The sequence below is a fragment of the Adiantum capillus-veneris genome, chromosome 24, assembly GCF_014529385.1.
Source record: "Adiantum capillus-veneris isolate H3 chromosome 24, ASM1452938v2, whole genome shotgun sequence".
Classification (NCBI taxonomy): domain Eukaryota; kingdom Viridiplantae; phylum Streptophyta; class Polypodiopsida; order Polypodiales; family Pteridaceae; genus Adiantum; species Adiantum capillus-veneris.
The window spans coordinates 11,701,835-11,719,404 of record NC_140954.1 but is presented as its reverse complement, the minus strand read 5'-3'; the positions used below and the strand labels follow the sequence as shown (position 1 = coordinate 11,719,404).

The 17,570-nt window shown below is 42.5% G+C and overlaps 1 protein-coding gene and 1 pseudogene across 1 annotated transcript; both read right to left on the bottom strand.

Annotated features, from left to right (window-relative positions):
- Positions 1-1,351: 1,351 nt before the first annotated feature.
- LOC147425952 (uncharacterized) lies at positions 1,352-2,952 on the bottom strand. The gene has a single exon (XM_086498809.1). It carries the CDS (start codon positions 1,982-1,984, stop codon positions 1,589-1,591), a length of 396 nt encoding a protein of 131 aa, XP_086354935.1. The 5' UTR covers positions 1,985-2,952; the 3' UTR covers positions 1,352-1,588.
- LOC147425951 (uncharacterized) lies at positions 2,490-3,418 on the bottom strand (annotated as a pseudogene).
- Positions 3,419-17,570: the final 14,152 nt, after the last annotated feature.

Below are 17,570 nucleotides of genomic sequence, written 5' to 3'. Positions count from 1 at the left end.
GCCTTACAAAGGATATAAAGCCACAAAAAACCATGCAGAACTTGAGCTCTAAGTGAGTCTCTCCTGCATGCTTATAAGAGGCTTTTCTCACGGCGGCTGACCGAAAAGGGCTTGGACCCAACATAAGCGAGGTAGGGGAGGGGAAGCACACGCTCCTGCGATGCAAGAATTCATAACTTCTGGTGGGGACAGGTAGAGGCAGCAAAAGGAGACCGAAGAGGCGCAACTGCGAAATCGCATTTCTCTCTCTCTCTCTCTCTCTCTCTCTCAATACATATGGCTCACATTTAAATAAATTGTATTATTAGTTGGAAAGATTCCCTCCCTCCCCACCACCCTTTCACTTTTCTGATATGCACCTCACCACCCCCCCCCCCCCCCATTTTTTAATATATCCCCCTACTCTCTAAAATCGTAGTTACATACATGCAGGCTAAATATTTGAATGCGCAAACATACATTACTTAGGGTCGGGATTCAGGAGGTATAATAAAGGAGGATAAAGGATCTTTGGCGAGGCAACAAGCGATGAAGATGAAGCGAGGGCGGGGACTGATGATCAACGAAATCTCTCCCTGAGGAAGTGATGATGAAGATCAAGAACACCAAGTTGTCACAGCAAGACGGTGCCATGCTTGCTTTTCTTAATAGTAGCACTAGTACGTACTCTTCTGTAACTCTTGCTTGCACCCCTGCTTGCTTTGACGTCGTCTCTGTGGCTCTCAGCTCTGTAGGTGGACTGCTGATGGAGGATCTTCTCTTCAACGCCTCCCACCAAGTGGACGCAGCCTCAACTGGCCTCTTTGCTTGCCAAAATGCCGTCGCAGCCGCCACTACGTCCTCCACGGAGAAAGTATAATAGATGAACCATTTCCCACTTGCATCTCTGTGTGCTTGTGTGTGTGACCAAAACCGTGTGTGTGTGTGTGTGTGTATGTGTGTGTGTGTGTGAGAGAGAGAGAGACAGAGAGAGAGAGAGAGGAAGGGGAGGAAGAAGAAGAAGAAGAAGAGAGTGTTAACGTCGTAGGAAACTATCCCATACTCTACTAACACATACTCTCTCTTAGAGAGTTTTTTAAAACGTTGGCACATACTTCTCTCTCTCTAAAAAAAAAACTATATACTATATACTTGTACACTTTAAAAAATAAATTAGTCTAAAGATTCCCTTATTCTCTCCCTCCTCTTCGTCTAACAATCGCCTTCCCCATACCTCCCTTCATCCTACCCACAACGCCCATGCTTGCATTCTCAATCCCACCCACTCCACGCATGCCTTTTCTCCTTACGCACATGCCTCCTCCTATTTGCATTTTTCCTTGTCTCCTATTAACACCCAAGCAGCCTTTGCCCACACACACACACACACACACACACACACATACAGAGGCATGCACTCACACAGAGGGACCTTTGCCATTATAGGGTGTGAGGGCGAGAGAGAGAGAGACAGAGAGAGAGAGGAAGAAGAAGAAGAAGAAGAAGAAGAAGAAGAGGATTTTAAAAGGAGAAAGCTAGCTGCACTAGACATCGAAAGTGAAAGTCTGCATGGTCAGCTGGGGAGAGAGAGCGGCAGCGGGCATGCAAGTCAGCAGGGGGGAGCGGCCGGCGTGAAGGAAGTGGGCAGAGGGAGTGAAGGCAGAGCCAAAATTTCCTGCGAATCACCAGAGGGGGGATCCGGACGTTGAGGATGCCATGTGGCTCGCCGGACGGCAGCCACACCCAGAATTCCAAGCACTGGATGGGGCTGTAGAAGGTGGTGGGCGGAGCCCCTTCTCGCAGTGCCCACCGGCAGTCGTCTGCCCCTACTGTAGATGTCAACTGTTAGCAGGCAGGCCAGTGAGTCTTTCCATAGCTGCGCCTCCCTCACGCTGAGCGAAATGACGTCGTTCGGATTCTCGCCTCCGTGCTCATCCACTCCTATCTGGGCCTTCATATTGTCGTCCTCTTCGCCATCCACGTATGCCACTGCGTAGGCCCGCATACGCCCGACCTGTAGCCTCGCCTTCTTGAGGTCCTGAGCTGAGATGATTCTGAGCTCGTTGGTCCACCGCCGCAACTTTGCTCAAGTAACTGCTCTATACTTCAACTGGACTGCAGGTTTTCATCAATGTGTGTGTGTGAGAGAGAGAGAGGCCTCGCTCTCTAGTACGGTGAAAGAACCGAGGGAGGGGAGGGAGAGAGACAGAGAGAGAGAGTCCGTGTTGAGTCCCTCCGCATCCTTTTTGCGCTTTGATTTTGAGCATTTTACATAACTATTCAATATTGATCTACTCTCCCTTAGTCAAAATAAAAAAGAAACTCTCTGAAAGAGCCGGCGCGCGCTCTTTCAGAGAGTTTCTATTGTGAACCAAATCCTATTATTCCCTCCTCCTTTCCATGAGCGAGAAAGAGAGAGCGCTTTGTGCCAACTTGTCTGCTCTCTTTGCCCCTGCTCCCTTCCCCCCTTTGCGCCTGTCTCTCCCCCTCCACCTCCCTTACTCCTTCGTTCAACCCTTCTCCAGTTTCTACCCGCAACTGTCTCGGCCTCCACCAACAGTAGCACTGTGCACCTCCCTTTTTGCCAGTCTCGCCCCCTCCCGGCTCTTCTCTCTCTGCCTGCACCCGTCTGCTGCCTGCAGGAGCCCCCAACCAAGGCCTTCCCCTCACAACCTGGCATGCAAAAAGGACACACACACACACACACACACACACACACACACACACACACACACACACAAACATTATAAACATAGTGAAACTTCATAATCAAAAGAATCATGCATCTGAGAGAGAGAGAGCAATGGTCTGTGTATTGTGTCCCTATCACTATTTTTTACATGGTATCAAGGGGTCGGACGGTCCAACCTGAGGGTGGCTCCTCTCCTTTCTCTGCGCCATCCTCCTCTCTCTCTCCTGTCTCTCCTTCACAACTCCCCATGCATAGAACAAGGTAATCTCCCTGCATGCAATGTAGGTGCTAAATTTCATCTTGAAGGTGATGCAAAAGGTGTTGCCGAAGATGGTGCATCCCCCGAAGAAGATGTCGGTCCCCTCCCACCGCAAAGAGGAGAAGATGATGGCAACCTCCTGCCGCAAAATGGAGATGAAGGGCAAGAGTACCTTGACAAAGAAACCGCCTCTGCATCCTCTCAGCCAATTTCAAGCCAAAATGTGAATGTGCATGCCGCATCCTTTAAGAAAACTGCAAGCCAAGGTGCGGAAAGAATCCCGCACCCTTTGTGCATGCTAAAGATCAATTCCTCACAGCACATGATGAAATGCAAATAGTCCGTGGCGAAGGCTCTCTCCTGCCAAGTTAAGGAGTTGCAACAGAAAAGCCCTCAATGGATGGGCACAAACATGAGCACTGGATACTCAGAAACCCTTTGTTGTACTACACAATTGGAAATTATGCTATAGCATGTATCCCAGTGAAGAAATCAAATCCACCCCATCAACAATCTCTACTTCAAGGAGAAATGGAAGTTGTACTTCAAGTTGTTGTCGACTCAGATTTGTGCACGAATTTCAATTTTACGGGGTAGGGAATGGTCCCTCAAGGACCATTCCCCATAATACTTCGACCCCTTGGCGATCGGCGGATGCCGGGAGCCATGGGGGAGGAGGATTGTGGGGAGTGGTCCCTCAGGACCATTCCTGGCCATCAAGGGTCGGGGAGCCAATAGGTTGCTCTTCCTGCACGTTCGTCCTACACCTCATGCACTGCCCTCTGTGCGAGTCTGTTGCAGGCCCCACCATGTGCTCAACTGCACCACGCCCCCACTTGTTTATTACTTGTGCTGATTTGGTGTGCGATCATTGGAGAAGACAAGCGATGATTCCGAGAGTTGATTCTCCATGCAATCATTGGAAATGATGGTTTCCATTGATTGGACGAGACACACGATTATACCGGGTGCTGAGGTGTCAAGCATTGAACAACTCTGCAAGCTAATTTTGTCCAGTAATGAGGGGGAGATGGAGGGCCACGATCCACTACCCCCGAAGTTCGACCTTGACAGAAAAGGGGAATTTCTTCGATGTTGTCATGTACTACGATGAGCCTTGGGTGGATCCCAAAGTAAAGAACAAGACCTTTTTTGGATTAAGCATTACCATCAGAGGAATTTCTCACCTTGGCATAAATGATGGATCTTCCTACGGACCAAAATTTGCAGCTTTTATTGTCATTGAATGTAAATTCCAATCATCAAGTCGAACCATCATCTTGTCCCCAAAGGCAAGGGCATATTCAAAAGTCAAATAGAAATGGAGGACTAAATTAAAAAAAAGAATCAAATGTGCATGCAAGACCTGGGTAGCATCAAAGAAGAAGTGTCGGCTTCCTTTGCCAGCGATGATACTTGCAATTTGTCAATTGTTGAACTATTCGTCAGAGATAGACTTCTTACAACTTCCTTCAATGGATCAATCCCAAGTGATGATGAGGACTAGCATGAAGGAAATGCAAAAGCGAATGGTGTCAATGAATATGGCAATGATGCAGATGGGAAACCATCCATGACAACATTTGGCATGTTTTTTTTCTACCATCTGGACGATGTTCTCGTGCTCTATAATCCTACAAAACGTAGCTCTTCTCTCTTGAGATTTACCACTCGCTTGAGGGGGAGATATGGAGGACGATGGATAAATGAGCAAGAAAGTGAAAAAGGATGAACTCAAAACCACTCCGGAGCGCGACCCAAGCCTGAGCCCAGAGGTGGCACTCAGATCCTCTATAGGGTCTCCTCCAACCTGGCTCCCGTCTTGCAAACCTCGGAGACCATGAGGTCTGATGCCCTCAAGCTAGTAGGGACTACATCAAGGCTCACAAGCTCCATAGTAGTACTGAGAAATCATAGAATTTATGTGATCCTCTCCTTAAGAAGGCATTTGGACGAGACAATGTTAAGGTGTCAAAAGTGCTCAAGTACTTGAGTCCCCACTTGTCAAGAAAGGTTTGATGGGGCTGTCTGCTTTGTCTAAGTCAGTTTTCACCAGACGACTTAAATTGCTGCGTTGGGGGAAAACACATGTCCATGCTGCCTGTTGACTGGTGTTTTAGGTTGAGCCATTATCTGATAGTTTATAGTTTAACTTCTTTTTTTATGTGACATATCCGTACGACAGGCTAGTCATCAGCATTGATGGAGTCATGCTGTAAATATCCACTTTCTAGCAAGACAAATTGAATGATTGGAAGATTCAGACCAATTAAAATCGTTAATAGGAGTTTTGGTTATGACTTGAAAAGTAATGGTGTTCCAAGGATCCTCTTGACTAAGTAAGAGAGAGAGAGAGAGAGAGAGAGAGAGAGAGAGAGAGAGAGAGAGAGAGAGAGAGAGAGAGAGAGAGAGAGATCTAAGCATCTTCTCTCACTTAGCATTGTTTTTTTTTATGGATACCATCTTATCACGAGCAGACACAAGCTCAAAACAGACTGAATTTGTTGCAAACAAATTAGTATGCAAAGTCACTTCAGCGGCCTTCCCTCTTGTTGAAACTATCGTTCCAGATTTGAAGAAGGCCCTAGTACCACCTTTTAGGGTATGGCATGGTTTTGATCTTCATAGATTGGAGCTGAATTCTCCTGCTATAATTGGTGGCGGCATGAATATTCCACATGAGCAAAGATGTGAAGCATATTCCTACGATGATGTGCCCATTGTGTGATGGATGTTATGGCTTTCCTGACATCTGCCATATTTTGTTAAACAATGATTCAAAATGGAAAGGAGCAGCATCTTCAATCTTTGTGAAAGAAGTTGTTCAATTGAAGCTTGAAGTTGTCACATTGTATGGTAAAAAAATCCTCAATATTTTATTTGTTTCCAACTAACTTTTTTCAATTATGATGATGTATTTCTTGAAAATTTTAGGCATAGAACTGTATTAATTTTGATTGTTGTTTTTGTAAATTGATTACAAAAGGCATATATTGGTCAAGGAAAGAAAAACATGATTTTATTGTAACAAAAAAAGTCTTTCTTAATTAATGGTGTTTGTTGGACATGTGTCGTGTAAAAAGGGTGCCCTTGTATGAAGATCACAACCTTGTAGTATGGGCAGGGCAGGACGACATAGAAGGGACGATTGGTGTATAAATGAACTAATGAGGTGCAATAAATTGCTATCAAATTGATGAGGCTAAGAGGAGGAAGGATGCACATGCTGTCAAGTATAAATGACAATCAAGAACCAAAGTACTAGACAAGGGAGCACTTACCTTACAAAAAAGAAACATAGAATGACTTGAGCATTAAGTAAAGGTCTAGAGCTCTTATTAGTCTATCAATCTTACTTCATGCTCAAACCTGTGAAGTCCAAGCGAGAAAAATCCAAGCCAAAGAAGAGTAGAAGCAGAAGAGATTACAATTAGAGATTGATCCAGAAGATAATATTTTCAAATATTGTGCTACTTTTTTTAAATTAAACTTTGATCTTTTGGAATTTAGGAGGTAGTCTATCCATTGAAAACTCTTTTTATTGTAGTGCAACAATATATAACAAATAATAAATATTCTATTGATGATAAAATTTACTCATTGCGTACAAACACTTGCTTGGGTTTGTCTTTGCTCGAAAAAACTCGCTCGGTGCGTGGTAAGACTCTTTTGGGTGATACACCTTATGTACTTACTCATGCTTATAGTCAACCATACCATAAGAGATGGGTTTATGGCTATGGATCATTTTTATGGACATCCATGGACATACATACACATGCACATACATGTCCATGCACAAGCATACACGACATACCTTTTTAGGAATTGATTTATTAACACTAGGATGAAAATTAATTGTCTAGAGTGAGCTTGGCTCATTAGAGTTTAATTTTGAAAGTTGCTATTAAAAGAAGCTTGAGGATAACAAGCTAAGGTGTCAAATGCACACACCTGCTATATTTGCCGGTTTTGGAGCAGAAAGCTATTTTTATGGAAATTCAAGGAGGGGTAGATTTAGACGAGACGGTCGGGTCTAGGTGGGTGCAAGCACCTCAGAACTTACCATATTTGGATAAAGGTGACAAATAAGTAAAAATTTAATTTTTGAAAAGATTACATATCATTAGTACATCAAAGGTAGAAAAACTGTCAGAAAAATAAACTTTCTATTTATGATCAAAATATCTTGATACTAATCCTTTACATGAGAATCCCCTCTACAAGGATGGCACAGACCTTACATCCTCCCCAACTTGAGGAATTTTGATGTCCTCATCTCAAAGATATGTCTGGATGATCTTTAAGGAAGATGTTTCGTCTTCCCACATTGCATCTTCTTCAGGGAAATCTTTTCATTTGACAAAGTGCTCAATGCTGTTTCTATTCCTAAGATTTCTTTCTCAAGTTTCAAGGGTGAAAAATTAATCTCTCATTAGGTAGGTCTCCTAATGCTGGATCTTCCATAATAGTGGCATGAGTTTGAGCCACAAGTCCTCTTCCACGAACTCTTCTTACATTCCTTTCTTCACAACGTACTGGTTGACCTCTACCATTCGGTGCTACAGGAACTTCATTTACAGTAGTTGGTAACGTCTTCCAAAACACCTGTTCCTATAGTGTCTTAGCTCATTACACTCATAACCATGAACATTAGGATTCTCAAGTTGAGTTGTTGTAGTTGCGGCTACTACAGGGCGAGGTTGATAAGTTTGATTAGTAGGTCGGGACTACAATTGTTGGGCATGCCCCTTTGATTTCTAAAGTCTTCTCTCCCTTGATTCGTGATCATTTCTTTAGCCAGAGGTGTTGCCCTTAAGAGAGAATCCTGAAGCCATGTGGACCTCATTGCTTCAAGATGGGTATCCAAGGGATGATTCAATCCTTGACAGAATCATGCTCAAAGGCAATATCCATTGAACAGTGATTGAGGAAAAGGTACCCCGAAAATAGTCTTCCATTGCCTCAATCTAGGCTTTGTAAAGTGTGAGATTTGTCCTAAAGTGTGAGTCAAGAAGAGAAGAGTGGAATTATCCCACATGCTGTGGAGCAAGGTTGTAGAGATACCTAAAGCTCACTTTCATGAATAAACAACACAGTTCAATTTTGCACTACATGCTTGTCTATGATGAGCTTCTACTAAGCTAAGACAATATTCAAGATTGTGTTTATGAGTCCAAGCTAATTCTATCTTGGAACCTAATTCACTTGAGTGATAATCTTGCTTACACACACACTCACACAGTTGCACTATGTTTCTTTTTCATCTACCCTAGCTAGCACGATCCCGTTCTAAAAATTGGTAAAAGAGCTTGATCTGCTAACTAGGTTACTACCATGCATTTGTGTTAGTGTGATTAGCACTTGGTAGGATTAGAATTCCTTTACATTGTATAATTCCTTTTTTTGTTTAATCACATGCTAATCACTCTTTTCGAAGCTAACCAACGATGGGATATGCACCCTTGAAAGGATGTGCCACTACCCACGTTCATTGAGCTAATGATGGAGGATTAGCCATCATTAGAAGTTTGCTAATAGGCACTTTTGCTTAAATGGTTGCATTTTAGATTGATCTTTTGTGTCAATTTTTGCATCATTTTCCTCTTCAAAAAATTCATTAAACTCATTTTCTCTTTGAACTACTGTCATTGCCTCGAAGTGCTCGACACAAGCTTCTTGTCGAGCTTTCAAGCACTCAAATCCAAGCTCGAGAACCCCCTAAGCCTCATCCCTTAAAACCTTACTAAAATAAGTTGTGTGTGTTTTGTGTGTGAAGGACTGCAGAAGTTGGGCATAATTATACTATCTTTGGCTTTACCTCGGATGAAGTCCCATGGGGCCCTTTGGCTTAGCTCATTAGCACTATAAAAGGTGTAATGTGTGGAGTCGTGGGGTCAACACCCAGATTTTGAATGTGGGCTCATGGGTGGATTTCAAACAGGCGCTCAACTGTGCTTTGTTAAGGCTTGGCGGGTCCGCTGGGTGGAGTTCCACAGCCGCATTCTCTTGTTGGTAGCCTTCAAAGGGCCCTTTATTATCAGATTTCGGCTCCACTAGCAGGCCATCCTACGGCCTCCTTCATCTCCTTCGGCCCTTAACATGCCCACTTTCCCATAGGGATCTTCAAAGTCCACTAGCCTTTTTAAAGCCAGTAGCATCAGGGCTACCAAAGGGCCGGTTCTCACTGATCGCGACACTGCAACAATTTAAAGAAGATTATTACCAAGCTTTATACTCCAAGGCAACCAGCAAATCCCAAGGGCTTCTAAAGGCAATCAAAAGCATTCAAAAAATCTAAAGCAAAAAATCAAGCTTCCAAAGCATTCAAAAGAGCTCGAACATCAAAAACCTACTCCAACATCTTCAAAGAGGGTTTCTTTTAAGCATCAAAAGCATAGGGTCATTTCCCCTATATGGGAAGAGGTGCTTCAATCTAGTGAAGAGGGGCTTCACAAAGGGATTCCTATCTCTGTCTCTCTCTCTCTCTCAACTTGCAATAAAATGAATCCACCCAAGCACAATAAACTTCAAATAAATTTCAAATTTTAACAATAATTTGTGCTTGTGTAAAGAGGTAGACATTGGCTGGGAGAGTCTCCTAAGCTAAGACCCCTATATTATCACAATGGGAGAGAAGGGAATAGAAAAAGTACAATGGGGAAGGGTTTCACACCTGGAAAACAAAGTTAAGGGGTTACCTAATGAAAAAATGTTTATGGTATATGATCAACACACCCCTATAACAACAAGCCGAACTCGATGGAGTGTACACTAGGGCAACCCCACTCATAGCAAGTGCCCAGAATTTGGCCAAGGACAAACAAGTATCATCACTTCCTTACATGACAACTATGTGCATTTCATAGACTAATGTAAGCATGCGCATGACGCATGGCATGTCCTAGAAAGTAATGTTGGAGCTAGGGCCAAAAGGAGTAAATTTAGTCTCAAAAGACAACTTTATAAGATCATTATGAATGAAGGGGAGGGCATTGCTAGCCTAGTAAATAGGCTTAAGAGCATTGTCATGCAAATCACTTACATCCAAGTTGAAGTACCAGAAGATGACAAAGTGGCTGTACTATTAAGTGCACTTCCACCTTCCTATGACCACTTAGTCACAATACTTGAAGAAAAAGAACCGGCTTCACCTTTCCAAGGTTTCATCAACTCAATCCAAGAAGAAGAAAAAAAACAAAAAGGTTCATTAACCTCATCAAGAAGGGATTTTGTCATGACATCCTCAAGGGGAAGATATTCACTATCAACATCATCAATTGGAAGAAAGTGTTATGAATGTGGAAGAATGGGACACGTAGCAAAAGACTTCTACACAAACAAACCTTGCAACAAATGCGGTAAGAAGGGACATCCTCCTTCTTGATGCTACTCAAACGGGGGCAGTAGCAGTGTGGAGAAAGCAGCAATAGTAGAAGCAATAGAAAAAGCTACAAAGGAAAGAGACCTAACAAAGGATCAGCTCACATGGTAGAAGACGAAGGCAAGAACAACCTTGTCTTCTATGACAACATACATTGAAGATGCAACCTCTCTACTTGTACGGGAGGAATTTTATTTTCCTGTGTGGATATTATCGTCCTATGTGGATTTTACCATCCTGCGTGGATACCAACTTATCATCCTATGTGGATATTACATCTTCAGCATTTTGTCATAGTCCAAACCTCAAGGGGAGGATTGTAAAGTGTGAGATTTGTCCTAAAATGTGAGTCAAGAAGAGAAGACTGGAATTATCCCACATGCTATCGAGCAAGGCTATAGAGCTATTTAAAGCTCACTTTCATGAATAAAAAACACAGTTCAATTTTGCACTACATGCTTGTCTATGGTGAGCTTGTGCTAAGCTAAGACAATACTCAAGATTGTGTTTATGAGTCCAAGCTAATCCTATCTTGGAACCTAATTCACTTGAGTGATAATCTGGCTTACACACACACACACACACACACACACACACACACACTCACACACTTGCACTATGTTTATCTTTCATCCACCCTAGCTAGCATGATCCCATTCCTAACAGGCTTCAACATCGCGCTTGATATGGGTTCCCTCACCTTAGAATGTGGGTGGTTGGTCTTGTTTGAAGAGAAGTTTTTCTCATGTATGACCGTGTATAAATCATTTGATGGTACCTACATAGTAATAAGCTTGTTGATGGTTTGATTTAAAGACTTAACAAAATATCAAGTGCTTTAAACTTCCACAACTCAAGACACAATTTGAAAAGCTTTATTAAATTCAAGATGCCATAGCTCTATTTATATCAAGATATTACAAAGTTGAGATCTCATGGATGAGCATATTTTTATTCTATCATAATATATACAAGGGTTTGCTCTATTAAAAAGCTATATGATTCTTAGAGCCGGACTCCCAGGGACATAGTAGTACAATCGATAGGTATTTATGGATAAGATTTTATAATCTCTATTTTGTATGAGTAGTAGCTTTTATACACATCTTTGCAGGACTCATATAAGACATGACTCTTATTTTGAGGAAAGATATTGCTGACAAAGTCTTGACACTACCGCGTCTCTTGTTTGGTCTCCTACAGCCCGCTACGGCCCATAACCTTCATCATCGTCGTCTGTATTCACTACCACAGATCAAAGCTCATTTTTGTTTTTCTTCCCACTTTGTGTTCACACTTTAATAAAATGGTCAACATAATTTGACCAATATAAGAGATCATTCATATAATCTTATTGCCCTCGGTCTCTCGAAGAGTATGAAGAAAATGTTTTGAAAGAATCAATTGATACACATTTTGATGGTCGAGGCTATGGTGGAGCACCATGTCGATACTTGTTGGTGGCTGGCCAGTACAATCAAGTTGTGGCTGGAAGTTGTCTCAAAATAGATGTCAGTTTTTGCTTGAATTTTTTGACGCGATATCCAAGAATGATGTTCTCTAGTATCAGTTTGTCTTTATGTTGTCACAGATTTGTCATCTTTTATCTGTTGTCAGTTATTGTCATGCTTGTCGGTTATCATCATATCAAATTTGTATGGGTTATAGACACTACCATAAATTAAAATGGTAAGACCACCCTTGTTGTTTGGTCGAGTTCTAGTCCGCCTCACGCTGATGGTTGTTTGGGGGAAGTACACACACACTGTTGACCGCTAGGTCAAGAACACAACATAACTTAAGTTTTGTACCAAAGTCTTATCTTATGCGAGTTATGAAATGTTGCGGATTATGGCTATAAACGTCATTTGTAATTAGTAGTTATTCTAGTTTCAGAAGTAAATACAAAGCCATTTGACCCTTTCAACCCCATTTTTGGTTAAACCTAAGATAGCCTTAGTATATAAGGTACCTAGGTCATTTTGTAAAGGAGACTTTTAATCATAATCAAAACTTTAGCGCTGCCGTCTACTGTGTGTGAGAGAGAAAGAGAGTGAGCGTGAGCTTTATCCTCTAGCTACACCTGGCTCGCTCAACACATTGGAGATCCGACTGCACCATTGCTGTAGGCTCGAGGAGAGCTACGCGACAATGCCAAGCATTCCACGCGAGACGAAGCGCACACGCCGACGCATCTACGAGCTATTTGTGGCTGTAAGTGTATCAAAAAATGTCTGTTTTCTGCGTGCTAGTAGTCTATAGAATCGTGGCGACATAAGCTACGCATAGGTACTCATTAATTTCAGTTTCAGGCACTTTCAAAAATTTTCTTTGTCATCCTACGCGTTTTTCGTAGATGTGCTTAGAGTGAGGGTTTTGAGTGTAGAAGCTTAGGGACAGGTGTATCCTAGTGAGGGGATGGTGTTCCTTAAGTTTCGTACGAATCTGGCATGATTAGGTGAGTTACCTTCCGTATGTGTGTATGTGGCTATGTGGTGTAGTTGAGAGCAGTGAGGTTCTTGATTGTGGTATAGTTGGCCTTCCAGAGTGTTGTATGTGTAGGATGGTCTCATCCTCACAAGCTAAAGATATTTCCTCCGTGTGCCTATCATGTCATCTGTGTCCTCGATTGACATTATGTTGATCTAGGTAGTGTTTGCATGCACTTCATGGGTGTGTGAGTCGCTCCCGCAACATTGGCGCCGCTACCGGGGACACAAGGACCTAAGTAGGTTTCCTACTAACACTCGTGTGATGGTTGCGTGATTTAGTTTGGGCTAAAGAAAGCGTTTTTCTTAAGTGGATCCGGAAGAGGATATTCCGCGATCAAGTGGATAGACGGGAAGCGTGTCTTGCCGAGGGTCTGCAACTAGATAGGTTTAGTTAGGATCTGTGGATTAGAGTAGTTGTTGGTGGTCGAGTGATTTGTGAGGTGATAAAAGCGTTTACTAGTCCGTGTGTGGCAGTGAAGCGTTTTTCTACTCATAGATGCAAAACCCCATATGATTTGTAGGAGTAGCTTTAGGTAAGTGATCCGATTATGATCTAGAGCTATTCAGCACTGAATTATTTGCTAAAGTGCTTGATTGCATTTGAAATCACGGAAAAGTGTGCTTTTGAGGGTAAAAATGCATTAAACAAGCTTTGGTGGATATTTTTGTATGACTGACTGATGCTGTGCATATAAAAGAGCATTTGCAAGGGTTCTGTGAAGAAAACCTGCAATTCTGTAAACATAGACATCCTATGCGTAGGATGTCTCAAGGGGGGTCTGGAGACCAAATTTGAAAATTCTGACTGCACCAGTGTGTTCAGAAGGGGGGGTTTACTCTAAGTATACATTGAAACTAGAGTTTTGACCAACTCTTGACACCCAAAAGACCAAAGACGGAGTGTCAAAAACGCAAAAACAAGAAACTTAAGATTCTGAGCACAATTTTGCATAAAAACTAGTAGGAATGCTTGAAAAGTAGTGCTCAAGACTTGGGGATGCCTGTGGATGAATTCTGCCAAAAATTTCATCAGTAGACATCCTACGCGTAGGATGTCTAGAGAGTGATTCTGGAAGCAAAAATCAAGTTTTGACATCATACCCATATTCTGCATGTTGTGTTGGACACACACACCAAAGCTCATCTCATTTGGACATATAGACTGAGAGTTAAGGGGATGTTACTCTTTCAGAGAAATATTTTCCCAAAAGTGGTGATTCTGAGCAATTTTGACATCCAAACTTTGTTGTGATCACATATTCTTGTTATATGCATCAAGAAGCACCTTGGGTAGAAACAGAAGTCCATTCTGAGAAAAAAGACATCATCATACGCGTAGGATGTCTACAGGGTGATCTAGTGGAAATTTTGAAATTTTGAGTTGACCAGTGTGTTCAGAAGGTAGGTTTTACCCTATTCTCACCTGGAAAGGGGAATTTGATCAAATTTTGACAGATCAAAGCCAAAAGACGAGAATTGCCAGACATCCTACCCAAATTGTGTCCAAGGCCTAATTTTGAGACCAAACCATAGGATGACTCCATAGGCATGTTCTAAATGTTGTATTGAGTGCATGTGATAAATTTCATCTCATTTGGGTTAGTGAAAGTGAAGATTGAACATACTTTAGCGTTTTTGGACAGACAAAAGGCAAGAATAGCTAGTTTTGGGGTCTATTGACATCCAAACTCAAATCTAAGCATACCAGTGGGTTGCTGAAGACTAGGGGGATCTTTGGTCCAAGTTTGGGTTCCTTCTGAGCAAAAAGACATCCTACGTGTAGGATGTCTACTGCATGATTCTGAGACCAAAATTCTCCCGTGACCATACCATGCTGTCATATAGCCTTAGATAAGCCTCCTAGGCAAATTTGGTCCAATTTGGAGTTGATTTGACTTGGGAATTCATCAGAACAGACATCAGGCTTTTGGAACAGATTCTTGATCATTTGACCAACCTATAGGTGTTAGAATCAAAAAGTAAAAATAGCTGTGAGTTTAGCACATCAAGGGGAAGCTACAGTGCAAGTTTGAGCTGAAATAGAGCAAAAAGACATCCTACGCGTAGGATGTCTCCAGGGTCATAAAGTGGTCAAAATTCTACACGGTCTCACAAATCCATAGATTCAAACAGAAAGAGGATGAATCAGTACGCAAAGCATCATTACGGCTCAAGAGATATGTTAAGCTCTGTCCGAGAGCGGAATTACCTACGCAAGCACGACTGATGTTGATCTTTATCCAGGGAATGAGACATGTGGGCCTTCAGAAGGATCTGCACATGATAAGGAGGATGACGCTAAACGAGTTGATCAAAGAAGCTCTTTATCTAGTGGATAACTGTGAGGCATACAAAGAAAAGGACTTAAAGAGTCAAGGAGATGACACATCCTCTCTGCACAGTGTTTCACAGATAAGTGAGTCCATTGCCAAGCCAACGACACCTATTGATCAAGAAAAGCTTATCGACGACTTGGTCAAGAGGTTGATTCCTCTTGTAAGGTCTGATTCGGGAGAGCCGAAGTGGTGTGAAATTGAGAGAAAATGGACGAACCATACCAGGGAAGAGTGCTATTATAGCATGGAAAATGCTAGGGAGAGGTATGTACAACATGTTCCAGAAGCACCTACTCCACCTAGATACATTACGGGGAATGCACCAGGACCAGTAGGAGTTTAAAGGCCCCAACTTGTCTTAGGACAACAACCTCCGCTGCCAGGTGCTAGAATGCCGGGTAGACATGAGATACATGCCAATGATGGAAGCTTCAAATAAACCAATGCCAGTACCAACTACAATGTGGTATAGCAACCAAAGTGAGTACTACCCTTCGGAGCAACAAAATGTGAGAGAAACACATGGAGTGGTGAGGCCGGTACAACCTCCACCTCCTGGGTTTCAGTCGAAAGAAAGAAGGTATGAAATGGACGAAAGGACATTGCGATTCATTGCAAATAACGGCTTATCTAGGTCAAAGCTTGCTTATAGCCAAGAGGAAATGCTAAAAGAATCTCCTCAACCAGAGACAGATTGTCACAAAAGTCGTGACAACCACTTGGTCAAACAATGTCCTCATAAGGAGACCACTGAAGTAAATGCCTATTGTCTTGAGTGTGGCGTCACTCACTTGATCCCCGATTGCCCATAAAACCCAAACCAAATCAAGAAAATCACAACAAATGTATTAGGGATTGTTCAGCTACCTAGTAGCTCAGAAAATAAAAATGTCGTACCAGTTCAAGTGGTTACGAGAGAACAAGCTCAAAAGAAAGCTGATGAGAATCCAGAGAAAAAGAACACGGAAAGTGACATGAGTCCAAAGAAAGATGATGGACCAAAGACAGACGCACCTAGTCAGAAAACCAAGAGCAAACGAAATAGTTGGAAAGCTAGAAAGACTAGGATGAAAGCATGCAGGGAACGAGAGCAAAAATCCCTAGCTGAGAAGCTTACCGAAGCTAAGGAGAAGATAAAACAACATGAGGAAAAGGAGGAACCTTCTCTTACACAGATGGTTAAACCTCTAGAAGAACCATCCACGGATGAGAAACCGAGAAGTGCTAGTTCAGGAGGATCTGTGTTGGCAGAGAAGGTTAATGAGACATTAGATGCCCTCTTGAAAGCCTATGATGTGAGGCTCAAAAACAACCAAACCCAAGAACATAGGTGGATGACATATCCCTATGTGGAACTAGAAAAGCAAAGGTTTGAAATGTGCCAGAAAATGATTCAAACAGCCCAAGCTTTACTAGAAACACCAGTTGCAAAACCTGAGGATGTGATCCGTGTCATGTCTACACAAGTAATCCCACCAAACTAGGAACTAAAAGAGCCAGATTCTAGTCATGAGCATAGACCAAACCTCAAAGACCCAGCATTAGAACCAAGGATAGTACTGAATACCACGCATAACTCTTCCGAGGGATTTCACCAAGCTATACCTCAAGATTGTAAAGAGATAGATGGTCTTGACAAATTGTGGAAACAAGTCAGAGAGGCCAATCGAGCCGATGACCTCAGAAGACGAGTAGAAAAGATTGGTGATGAACGAGGAGTGTTTCTACCACCAATAGAGGAATTTGAGACTGGATCTCAAATGAATCTAGACGTGAGCTCATATTGGGGTGACAAAGGATCTGTAAAATCTATGGATAGTCAACCCCATTCGCTAAGAACACTACCGTCCTACATGGGAGAGTACGAGACCAAGTCAGATGTGGTTGCAGTCCCATCACAGAGACTGTCTCCCAACAAGGCCATCGATTCAAAGGGGCTAGTAGATATTCTATCTACCCCAGTCACCTGCACAATAATGTTAGCCGAGTTGCTCAGAATAAGACCAAAAATGTGGGCTAATGTGGGTAAATGTCTAGAGAAATTTGGTGTAAAACCCCCAATGACTCAAATCGAGGAAGGCATCAAAGAGCTTGAAATACCTCAAATAAATACTAGGCTAGTGCCATTAAACAAGGTAGGTGAGTATTACGAGGGAGAAGATGGAAACACCACCCTTACTATGGAATTCAATGGTGTAAAAACCATGGCAATCCTTGACAGTGGAGCTGGTGTGGCCATTGCAACCAAAGAGGTTTGGAAAAAATGGGGAAAACCTGCCTTGATATCCACACGAATGACCCTACAGCTTGCAGACGGACACAAGGAAAATCCCCTAGGACTGCTAGAAAAAGTACTTGTTACTTCTTGTGGCATTGAATATGAACACACTTTTGCTGTTGTTGACTTTGGCAAGAAGAACAACTATGA